Source organism: Mastigoproctus giganteus, chromosome 6 (assembly GCF_048544385.1).
Source record: "Mastigoproctus giganteus isolate SK-2022 chromosome 6, ASM4854438v1, whole genome shotgun sequence".
NCBI lineage: Eukaryota > Metazoa > Arthropoda > Arachnida > Uropygi > Thelyphonidae > Mastigoproctus > Mastigoproctus giganteus.
In genome coordinates, this window is record NC_143580.1 from 32,423,844 (window position 1) to 32,436,570 (window position 12,727).

At 33.6% G+C, this 12,727-nt stretch overlaps 1 protein-coding gene across 1 annotated transcript in view; it reads left to right on the forward strand.

Annotated features, from left to right (window-relative positions):
* Positions 1 to 10,176, forward strand: part of LOC150084136 (diphthine methyltransferase) — a 61,054-nt gene extending 50,878 nt beyond the window's left edge. Inside the window, exons 6-8 of the mRNA XM_090376129.1 lie at positions 1,123 to 1,188; positions 3,742 to 3,908; positions 9,899 to 10,176. Coding sequence (XP_090232255.1) covers positions 1,123 to 1,188; positions 3,742 to 3,908; positions 9,899 to 10,176 — 511 coding nt within the window. The remainder of the gene's footprint in view (positions 1 to 1,122; positions 1,189 to 3,741; positions 3,909 to 9,898) is intronic.
* The last annotated feature ends 2,551 nt before the right edge of the window (positions 10,177 to 12,727 follow it).

Consider the following 12,727-nt stretch of genomic DNA (forward strand, 5'->3'; position numbering starts at 1 on the left):
TAATTTTGGATTAATCACCTAGAAAGCGCATACTGCCAAGAGAGAAGGTTATCTGCGTATGGCTCTCTGTAAGGTTGTAATTCCAAAAATCATATCTATTTCAGTATAAAGGATGTTTTGTGAGTAAATATAATTCCCACATATTTGTTCCCTTTGCCCATGCACTTGAGATAAAACCTGCTATTTTATAACCCACTCACAAAACTTCAGCCTTCTAAATAGAAGTTTCCCCATAGTAATTTCTGATTATCCTTCCAAATGCTGTTTTACAACATCCTTTTTATTCAGCTGATCTTGTGTTATGTGGTCTTTATATTTTTTTGCCAAAACTCACTAAAGAGAGAGAGAGAGTTATCTATTGAAGCAGAATCTGTAGCAGCAATGACAAGCACAATCAGTGAACTCTCATAAATGGGGGGGGGGGGATGGCACTTGTGCCAAGCACGGATGGTAGATGTTTTTATGTGAAACATCCTTGGCTTGGAAGAGGTTAGTGAAATCCAAGCCAATAGCCTAGTTACCTGTTTGATTTTAGCCATTTGTTGAATAGTATGATTGCAACAATACAAGTATTTGTATTGTTGTAATGTTTGATTACAAATACTTATATTGTTGCAATCATACAAGTTACAATAATTGACCTCTGGTAGAAACTGCAGATGATGTCACTTCTGCGTCGCATTTTTCTTGACCAATTGGATTTACTCAGTTGAGGTGCCCCAAGGATGTTTCACATCAAAAACGTGTAAATAGTTGGCTATTGACACATTTTTTCCCAATGTCATTATTTTGAAAAATTCTTATGTAATTATCTGTAAATATTATATTTGTTTAAAATAAAAATTCAGTCCTTGAAGGGTTTTTTTTGATTCTTTGTATAAGGAAATATTATTTCATAACTGATTATCTTTTGTTATTTTATTAATCAAAAATTTGAGCAAATAACAAGATATATGATATTTTTCTGTTTGGTGTATCTGGCACTTTTTTTTTTTTAATCATTTAGATAACAAAATACATATTGTATGATATAATTTTTATTGAAGATGATATTTTTAAAATTTTGTTTTCTTTATTGTTTATTCCTTTCAGAGATTTATTAATATTTTAAATTTTTTGCAGGCATACTTCAGGTGTTACTAGTATCAGGAAAAGTTTAAAGAAAGATTTTCTCCTAGCAACAGGGAGGTATAGTATAAATCTGGATTGATTTAATTTCATATTAAAATCATACCCTTCATCATTTCAAATGGGACTTCATTTACCTACTTTTTATTTCATTTGCTTAATTTCTCTTGACTCATTTACTTCTAAATGAATAAACAGATCAGTAAGTAAATAAATAATTATACAGGGCCTGTTTCAATTTTTCTGAATACCGTGCATCTTGAAACATAGTACTGTATGTACTCCAACATTGTACTCCTTGATACTTCAGTAACAGGTAGATGTATGATGTTGATTCACAAATACTAAATTTCCTCAAGATACCAATTGATGGTACCTTAGCTGATTGTCTCTGAACTTGTTACACCATATATAGAGGGTCCTCTTCATAGGTGCATTCCAAAGTCTTGAACAGTACTTGATCAACCTCACTGTGTTCTCACTAAACTCTAGGAGAATATATTTTGTTTCTCATTTCCTAAGTTACTGTTAAAATGACAGAACAATTCAAGGAAGCATTAGCATTTATCAAAAAAAGGGAAAGTTTCTCTCTAGTTTCCTAATTTATCTTTTTCCAAATATATATCTGATCCTTCTTTAAACCTATGTAAAATTCTTAGATTATACAAGACTAGGCAGTACCTATTCTAATGATTACTCTTTGACTAAAGAGTAGTGGCGTAACTAGGGTGAGGCAGGTGGGGCATGTGCCCTGGGTGCCAAATTTGGGGGATGCCTTTTATGGTTAAAAAATGCAAAAATTCCAAAAGAACAGTTTTCAAAGGACACCATTTTTTTATTTTCCCTGGGTGGCACAACCCTAGTTACACCACTACTAAAGAGTAATCACTTATTAGCAAATTTTCTTCTATCCAATAAACAATTATCTTTCCTTAATTTGAATTTATGTCCCCTTATCCTAGAAAGAGAAAATTTGCATATAATTAAATTTGCTCACCCCTTTTTAAGGCATTTTAAAAGTAAATGAAGTAAACAATAATAGCAAATGGTGTGCAAGAATTTTAATAATTTTGATCTTTGAACTCATAAGTTATTTTAATTTCCTAATTAGAATTTTCTGGATTTGAAATTTAAAACCAACCAGTTTGATTGCAGAGTAGGTGTTCTATATTAATTACATCTGTAAGGTACAGCAGCTATTGTTTGAAGTGATTCTGCATTTATCATTCTGTTTCTCAGATAGAGAGTGATCTGTATGTTTGAAATCACTGGCTATTAAATTCAAAAACTCAAAAAAAAAAAAAAAAAAAAAAAAAAGCATGAAATGGATTTTTTAATTTGGTTTTTACATCTTGATTCCTAAGGAAATGTGTAGAAATCTGATAACATAGTGATCTAAAACAATTTATCATGCCAAAATACTCAGACTTCGATTATTTCTTGGAAATATTTACAATGGTACTTGGGATGTCTCATTGTAAAGTAAAGTAAAAGTAAAGTGCAGCCATTATCAACCCACTGCAGGATGGAAGCCTCCTCAACAATTCATGCTGAGGGAAATGGACCATAATCTGCCACACTGGTCCAGTGCAGGTTGGCAGATCGACCGTATTCAGCAGTCAGGGGCTTGAACCCCAGTCTACTCAAAGAGCGTGTGCTACTGCACTCCCGCTCCTGCCCATTCGGCTACGGAGGCCGTTGTCTCATTGTATCCTCCAGAATCCACTGAAACAACTCTTTTAAAACATCGATTTTCATCCTCAAATATTCTAATTGGTTTATGGCATTGGAAAGTGTTGTTTTTTATGTCATTTTAGTTTCTTGTGGAAAGTCAGTGGCCCTTTGATAATTTTAATCCTGTTCTATAAGTGCAATGATTTCATTCATGTGGGTCAGTACTTCTAGTGGCTATGAGCTGTTTTAGAATTAGCACTCAGGAAATAAGACTATAAAGTCAGTCACTGGTATAAAATATCTATAAATTGCATATTATGTGGTCCATATTCCTGTTCTGCTATATGAAAATCTCAAGTTTCCAGGAGTAAAAGCCATTACACTTGCTTGAGACTCTAGTATGGAATAAAAATTCTTCCTCAGCAAATTCAAACCTAGGTCTTTTTACACAATGTGGAATTGCATTCATAAACTACTGTATTAGTGATTATAGGGCTGGATCTTCTTTATATTACTACTTTTAAATTATCATTTTATTTTAGGATACCTTTTTAAAACCATATCATTATATTATGTTTCAATCATTTGAATGTGAACAGGAAAAAAAAAAAAAAACTGATAAAAAATATAGATATACTTTGAAGGTTGTAATGGTTGAAAATTTAAACTTTGATGAAAGTATTCATCAGCAATTTAAGGATGAGCCATCACTAGCATTTACACTGCAAAATTGAACACACTAAAAGGTTAACCACCTCATTCTGAACCTTGATCTACAAAATTAATTTTCATGATACATTTGTGAAAATTAATGTTGTAGATAAGATTCATGATACATTTGTACATTGCTATCCATAATGAAGTAGATTGAATAATCAGCTTAATTGTAAAATCCTAAAGTTGAAACAATTTTAATCATTTTATTTCCATCTTTTATAGCTATGATGAGAGTGTTATTTTGTGGGATACAAGGCAAATGTGCCAACCACTAGCAGATATTTCTGTAGGAGGTGGTGTCTGGAGACTTAAATGGCATCCATATTTGGAAAACTACATAGCTGCAGCTTGTATGCATAATGGCTTTAAGATTTTGGATGTTTCCAAAGGTTTGTTGAATACTTGAATATTAGCTTACATTATTCAAAATTAATGAGTTCTGTTTATGAATAAAGTTGCCCACCTGTTGACATACACATATTTTGTAATTATAGCAACAGTGAAGAAATATTTTTTATATTTATTCTCACAGACACATGAGATGTGGCAATAAAGTTACCAGATTGGTGCTATTGCAGTCATGTTTGAAAATAACAGAAAGTGGTACGTTGTAGTTCAAACTTCCTTCAACAGATGGTGGTACAGAGATTGTCCATTAGGCTGACAGGTTGCAAGTAACGATAAATTTTGTTAGTAGCACTAACGTTCATCATGATTTTGCAATGGAACAAAGAACAAATATAAAATTTTGTTTTAAACTGGAAAAAATTAGGCAACAGAAATGTATGAAACATTGTCATACCAATGTGTTTGAATGGTATAAGCAATTCAAGACAGATGTGAGGATGTTTTTCAATGAAAAGTGGGCATCCATAAACCTCTCAAAATGAGGATAGAGTTGCAGAATTTCAGGAAGCGGTAGCAAGGGATCATCATTTGAATATCATCTCTTTTAATGCCTTTGTTGCCTCTTTTCAGAAACTTTTAGAATGGTGTAATTAAGTGCATTAAATCAGGTGGTGATTATTTTGAATAAAAATAAAACCATTTTTGAGCTCCTTCACTTTCTGTTCTTTTTATTACACCAGCCTGGGAACACACCTCGTACAGTCTATTTAAGCATGAGCTAAGCTCATATTTTTTATTGTCTTTTGTCACACTGAATAAGACAGGTATCAGGAAAAAAATAGAAATGCTTTCTCCTCCCAAATTTTTTTGGGATACATCAATTGAATGGGTTTGTTGCTTGTAAAATGGATCTGAATAAAATAATTCGATCCCCCAGTTTAGATTGGAAGGGGAAGCACGGTGGTGATCTGAACATCAGTGTTGGGTGCTAACTAGGAATTATTTGTTTCATTCTAGAAGTTCATTTCTTGTTCATTCCAGAATAAGTAATTTTCACTGATATAACATATAAATTTTTTTTTTGTTGAGCCCTCTAAACCACACTTGCTGATAATAGTAATAGCCATATAGTGTAAAGAAGAGGCTTTTGCTGCACTGGTTAGAAAAAAAAAAAAAAAAAAAAACCAAGTAGATAAGAAAATACAAATTTGCTTCCCTCTTCACATAGGTAACTATCTAGTTGACTTTTGAATCTATTCAAACTGTTGGCTCTCAACTACTTCCCACAATCTAGTCTCTTCCCCTGTAATTTAAATTTATCCTCGAGTTCTGGAATTCTCTATAAAAGTGAAAATTCTGCCTTTGTTCATTTTACTAACCACTCGGAGCCTTATAAACCTCAATCAGGTCACCTCTAAGCTGCCTCCTGGTTGCCAAGCTCTGTAGCCCACATATACAGTCTTTCCTCATATGGTCACCCTTTTGCTGATCTCACCATTTGAGTTGCCAATCTTTGGACCCTTTCAAGAATCTTATTTTTTTTTTTTTTTTTTTTTTTTTTTTCAGATGAAGTCCCCATACTTGAACACAGTATTCCAAATGTTATACTAAAATTGCCTTATAAGTGGGATTATGACCTTCACATCACTACAGGATGTTTGATAAATCATCAATAGGACACCATGGGCTTTCCTGGCTGCCTGCCTGTTTATACTGCTCAGAAAACTTCATATTTGCCTGTATTATAACTCCAAAATCCCTTTCTTCCTTTATTGTTTTTAATTCAACCCCACCAAGTGTATAATTTATATTGTGATTACTATTTCTCAAGTGTAAGACCTTGCATTTTGCTGCATTAAAACATAGCTGCCACTTTTCTGACCATTCTTGCAGCCTTTTCAAGTCATCCAGTTTAAAAATATGAAATATGATTGTATATTTAGGAAGGATGTAGATTTGCTTGAGTGTGTACAGAGAAGGGCAACAAGATTGGTGAGGGGAATGAATGGATCCTCTTACCAAGAGAGGCTTAAGTTCTCCAAATTGCAATGGCTGGAAACTAGGCACCTGCGCAGTGATCTGATTGAGGTGTATAAGGCCTTGAATGGGTTGGGCACGCTGGCAACTGAAGTTTAACCTTGACAAATGCAAAGTACTACATATGGGTAGAAGTAACCCCAGAGAAACGTACCAACTGTGTGGTACTACGCTTAAGGTGGTAGAAAATGAAAAAGACCTGGGAGTAATTGTGCAGTCAGATATGAAGTTTTCTGAGCAATGCAGACAGGCTACCAGGGCAGGTCATGGGGTTTTGTCAATGATATATAGGAATTTTGCTAGCAGTGAAAAGGTGATTATCCCTCTGTATAAGGCAATGGTCAGGCCATGCCTTGAGTACTGCGTACAGGTCTGGAGGCCTCATTTTAGGAAGGATGTAGATTTACTTGAGCGTGTACAGAGAAGGGCAACAAGATTGGTGAGGGGAATGAGAGAGGCTTAAGTTCTGCAAATTGCAGTGGCTGGAGACTAGACACCTGCGCGGTGATCTGATTGAGGTGTATAAGGCCTTGAATGGGTTGAGCACGCTGAATTCTGATGGGATCCTTCCACTTGTTCAGATTACGAACCTAAGGGGGCATAAATTCAAATTAAGAAAGGACAGATGTAGAATAGATGTGCAGAAATTTGCCTTTAGCCAGCGGGTGGTTAATTGCTGGAACAAACTTCCATCTGTCGTTGTGGAAGTTGATAGGTTAAATAAATTTAAGGAGGAACTGGACGAGGGAATGGTGTGTGTTTTTTTTTTTTTTTTTTTTTGGCTGATGCTGCATAAGCTCATACACTTGCTTTCTTGCATCACATGCTACTACTACTTATTTTCAGGTTTAGGCTATTTGTCTTCTCAGTAGCTTTTTTTCTCAATGGGAAAGTTGTTACAAAACAATTGTAAACAAACAAGCCTGATAGTTGTAGCATGAGGAAGCAAACAGCAGTACCTATTGTTCAATGCCACTAAACATGTTATATCTGTTTAGTGGCATTGAACAATACCACACACCAACTATTATTATTATGTTGTTTAATTCAGTTAAAATCAGTTTGGCCTATGTTCCTTTCAGAAGTACACCAGTGACAATTTTAGACTAAATGGAGTACAAGGAACAATTTTTCCATTAGGAGAATTAAAAAAAAAACAGTTTATAAAGCAAAATTTAAATTTAGAAATTTTAAAATCTATATGATAATACTTAGTCCAGTTTTAAAATCAAATTCAAAATTTTCAGCTCTACAACAACAAATAGTCTAAAAATAATTCAAACACTGTATACTTTTGGTGTATTAAAAACAAATTACCTTTAACTACCAAAAATTGCTAGTTGATGCAACAAACTTTTTTCCGATGAGGGACTTCTGGTCCCTCATTCAACGTAAGCTAACATGCACTATGTGAACTTACAACTTCAAGATTATAAAACAATGAATGCTTTTTATTATTTCATTTCATTAACTATTTTTTTTAACCTATTTTAAGTATAGAAATCACTGTGTAAGGTTTTCAATCAAAATATTTATTTTTGATTTTATGTGATAAAGAATACTCATTACATTCCTGATGTGAGGGTGAGCTGAAATGTCAATTATGAATGTATTATCTTCCATTACTTTTTTTTAGTTTTTGGGGAAAGGACAAATAACTGCATTAAATACAACTTTGCTTTTATGTAAAATAATTCTTAGTTGGTGGGTGGAGATCAGTTCCTCACTGTATTTCCTGACAGCAGCTTTCTGGTGTAAGGTGTACAAATTAATTTTAAGGCAGTAATTTTAAGAAATAGACAGTCTTTTACATAGATGATGTATTAGCTAAAATAAATATCATAGAGGAACAATAAATGGATATATATAATTTACAAAATATTACTTATAGCTTCCTCCAAATGTAAGCATTTGGAGGAAGGTTCTTTGAAGGGCATGTTATATGTGCAGGGATTACTTTTGAGGAAACAGAACAGTACAGCATTCTATGTCCTTTACTGGGACATGCTCCTCAGTTTTCTTGTAGAATTATTGCTATTAGGCCACATCATGAGTATTTTGTATACAACATAGTTTAATTTAGAAATGGTTTAGTGTGGACCTGCTGGAAAGGGATAGAGGAGAACAGTGGGGTTAGTTAAGAGTGCAAATGGTTATTCTTAAAGGGAGAGATTTAAATTTTGTAAATTAAGAGTAAATTTTAATGCCAGTAAGTCAGTGGTCTGTTTGATCTTATTAAAGTATTTAAGGCTTTGAAAAATTAAATAAAAAGTGTTTATCTAATCTCTTTTTAAATTTTTTAAATATACATAAGGTTTTTAGTTCCAAAATATTACATGGTAGTTTGTTCCAGTAGCTAATTTATCCTTTGGCTGTGGGCAGACGTTTATAATTTAGTCTGCAGTTCTTTTTTTAAATTGAAATCTTAACTCCTTGTGCATATTGTCTGAGCAAGAGAAAAAAAAATACCCTCAGCATTTAGTTTTAACCTTTGCAAAACCTGATAAGGGATATGTGCCTTACATTTAGCAATTATTTTTAAAAAATGGTATTACATAAGCTTTACTTCTGTATATCATTTTGCCCATACTAATACTAAATGTACTGTTTTTCTAAAGGTTTCTCACCCAACCTTACTGTTGTCATTGTATGCCTTTACAAGTTATATTTCTGGAGACCTGGGCTTCTCAAACTCAGGCTACTACCTATATAGCCTGATCTTTATTCATGCAACTTTTGTTTTACCCCCATTTAATGAATCAGAAAATTCTCCTTATCATGCATGCAAGTAGTGCCAATTTATGTGCTAGAAATATTGCTGTATTTCCCATGGTTACATGTACTCCATGTTAAACCTCATTTATAAAACTTAGCTGCTTTTTTTTTTTTTTTTTTCCCCCTCAAACTCTGCACTAGGTAAAGAAAAAAGTCACATGAGTAAGCATGCTGTTGAATTGCTTGCAACACAGTATTTTTTGTGAAAGGGGACAAGAATTAGTTTAAGTTGTGCACTTTAAAATATTGTTCTTTATTCAGACACTATTGGGTAATAAGAATAAAAAATGCCTTTAGTAATAATATCCTTATTATCCAGACATTTATTTCTCAACTTCCAATGCACAGTCCTGGAATAAAATAAATTAAAGCTGAAACTAGATCTCTTTGGGAAAATTATACAGGGCAGTTTTGTACACTAACATAGATTTTTTTTCCAGTTAAAAATAATCAGTGATGCAAATCAAAATTGAAGAAAATTTTGGGAATATATTCAAAATTCATACTGACGTAATTCTGATAGGTATTTAAATTTAAAGCAGGAATGATGGATGTACAGCAATCTGCAGGGATAACTCTGTCAGCTAAGTAAATTTATTTTTAATCCACACAAGTGCTTTGGGGGGGAGGGGAACCTTTTATAACCTTAAAAATTTGCAAGAAATAATTCCTGCATTTATTTTCAATTTATTATAAACAAAAATTTGTGTAAAATTCATATCAAATCCCTCTGGTGCACTTTAAACATCCTTTTTTTTTTTAATACTACATTTTGGGTATTGTATCTTTGTTGGCAATCAAAACTTAAAAGAAACAAAAATCAAAAAATCCTGCAATGCTTCAAACAATTGGATGTCAGCCAGATGACATCAAATGAGTGCCAACAGCTGGGAGACACTGTGATCACATAAAGCCAGCGTGCTTGATAGGGCTGATTATATTATTATTTGTTCTAATGTTATATTTATTAACTGTACAGCTATTGTAATAGTAACCTGTAATAGCTATTTAAAAAGTTATACTGCCTGCAGTTTTACACTGTTTCCATATGGTCAAGGATTTGAAAAATATCTTTAATATTTCATATGATTATACTAAGTCCAGAATTATTCAAAATAACAAGCTTTACAATTTTCAGTTCTTAACATAAATCAGATTTATGGGCTCCCAAATGTGAAATATTGAAAGTTCATAGATATATATTTTTTTTCTTTTCTAGATTACAGCTTCTCTGACGTTATTTCATATTCTGAGCACTCATCACTTGCTTATGGAATTGATTGGTGTTGGTTGGCAAATCTCAATGATTCCAAATATGGCTTGACATCTGATACACATGAGAAGTTAGAGAAAAATTTTTCAAGAGATGTGGATAGCATTCCTGAATTTAGCCAGCAATTAATTTCATCTTGTTCATTTTATGATCACTCATTACAGCTGTGGTTCGGGAATTCTCAACAAAGTGTACAATCAAACATCATTAATAAAATTAAATGAATTTAAAAAATATACAGTCGATTCCGGTTATTTGGGACACATCGGGCTAGTGCATTTTGGCCCGATTAAGCGGCTGCCCCAATTATCCGAAGTTTCACGTAAATAGTTAAAAATACAATTTACCCCCCCCCCCTTTACAATTAGTTCACTGTACAATCAAATCACATTACGACGAACTCACCACAGTAAAGTACCGTTCACTATACGATGTGTAGTAAGCGCCGGTCATTGTGATCACGTTTGTGAATTGAATTTTAATTCTATTAAACAGCGATTCTAATTAGCGAAAATATGAGGAATACTATCCACAGGCTATAAAAGTAAAGATATATTAAGCACAGATTTACTCTTTATTACCTTACCAATTAAAAAATTAATGATACGTGAAAATCGGAAGAATATACGTGATAATCGGAATAATTAATACGTACTGTAATATGTACATACTAACTAAACTAGTTGACATTTCTGTTCACTGACATTTGTGGATGGGGGTTAAAATTTAAAACAGTAACAAGTTAAGCAATCAATAACAAAGAACACGGCACACACAAATTGCAAGTAACACAACACGCGCAAGTGAGAACGGAGTAACAAATTACGAAGCTTTCAAAATAGGAATGAAGAGAAGATTCTGAAAATTATTTTTTTTATATGATTGAAGATTCCATGGAAGTGTAAACACATTTTGCCATAATAACCCACAGAATTCCAGCTGTCGGTATTACCGCAAATTCAATAAGATCGAGTTTACTGTCCGTTTATGATAGATTGCACTAACACAAAAGCCCAATAAACAGGTGACTGCTAATTGTTTTTATTGTTTTATGGTTGTGACCTCCAGAAATCCCACCGAACTACGTGGTACGGTCGGAGACAATCGTAGGGTAATCTCCAGTGCTGAGGTCTCCTGCCCCGATTAAACGGCATTTTGTCCCAATTAAGCGAAGTAAACCCTGGCTATTTTCTCGATTCGTTTTTGTTTTTTAAGATTTGCCCCAAATAAACGGCTGCCCCGATTAACCGGTGGCCCGAATAACCGGAATCCACTGTATATTCTTTACAGAGTATAGCAATTTTCTGTAAATTTTTAATTTTGAATGTAGGAGAGCATTTTATAATTATTACATTGTTATTCTTTAAACAACAAAACAGTTTCATTAAGGAAAATGTTATCTGTACCTTAAATGCTCCTGTTGCTAAGTTAAAACTATCTTACTGGGTTAAAACTAAACTGGAAGCACCCTGCTGGTATTAAAATGCATTTTCCTCTCAGAAAAATTTAATTGTAATACCCAATTTCAGAATCAGAAAGGACCAGGAGGGTACTAAGAAAAATATCGGAGGTTCTCTGGAGCTTTACTGAGGCTCTGGAATTATTTAGCCTAGCTGAAATAATGAAAAGCATGAGGCTTCAGGGCAGAAAAGAGGAAGAAATCTGAGGGTGCAAGGTTGGGGCAATAAGCAGGATGCAGCAATATTTCAAACCCACATTCTTCGGCACACCTCACTGCAGCAGGCAAGGAATGCACAGGGGCATTATCATGGAGGAGGTGCAGACCTTTTGACAGTTTCCTATCTTTCTGCTTTTATAGTAGGACATAGCTTTATGAGGAAGGTTGGAATAATAACTGTCACAGTATGGCCCTTTTGAGGGTAATCTGTTAGCATTACACCATGCTGATCCCAAAAAAATGACAGCATCACCTTGCCAGCACTTGTTGCACCTTTGCCTTTTTTTTGGGGGGGGGTGATCTGCATGCTTCCATTAGTTTCAAGAAAGGTTTACTTCATTATCAATTGAGCATGAATGGGCAGGTAAAATAAATTACGATGATATAGTGAGTGATTTTGTGGCAAAAAGGGCCAGGAAACTGTATATGATAAATAAATACAGGGTGATCATAAATGAATAATAGTCACGTGACAACAAATTATCCACAATGTTATTAAAACTATATTCTGTTTTCCCAAGTTATTATTAGCTACATGGTGCAAGGAAGCCTGAGGCTTATGCTGCACCAGCCAAAAAAAAAAATAAATAAATAAAAAATTCCTGAGTTACCCTGTGAGAGAGATCCAAAAGTAGAAGGGAATCACCAAGAATGATGATGATCCAAACTACTTTCCGAAAATGACAGCATATATGTCAAAATTTAATTTTATTATTCAACTTTGGCCGTACGTTACATCGTTTACAATTTTGGTTACTGCATATATTTAGAAGGGTTCTTTTATTCATTTCTGTAACGATTATCAGTCATTTTTATGGCCATAATTCTGAATTAATAATGGATTTATATCAATTAGCAGCACATGTCATATTTCTATGAAGCGGCACACTTCAATAATTTTTGATAACCCTGTTTATGCAACAAGAGTAAAAAGTGGTGTATTATTTCACGAATTCGTATGAGTTAATAAAACACTTTACTCAAGTTGCATATAATATTTTTTCAACGCCCGTAATTAAAACAGTTTGAAAGAAATATTTGACATTTGTAATGGCATAACCTAATGAAAACAGTATAATTTGAATTCTACCACTTGA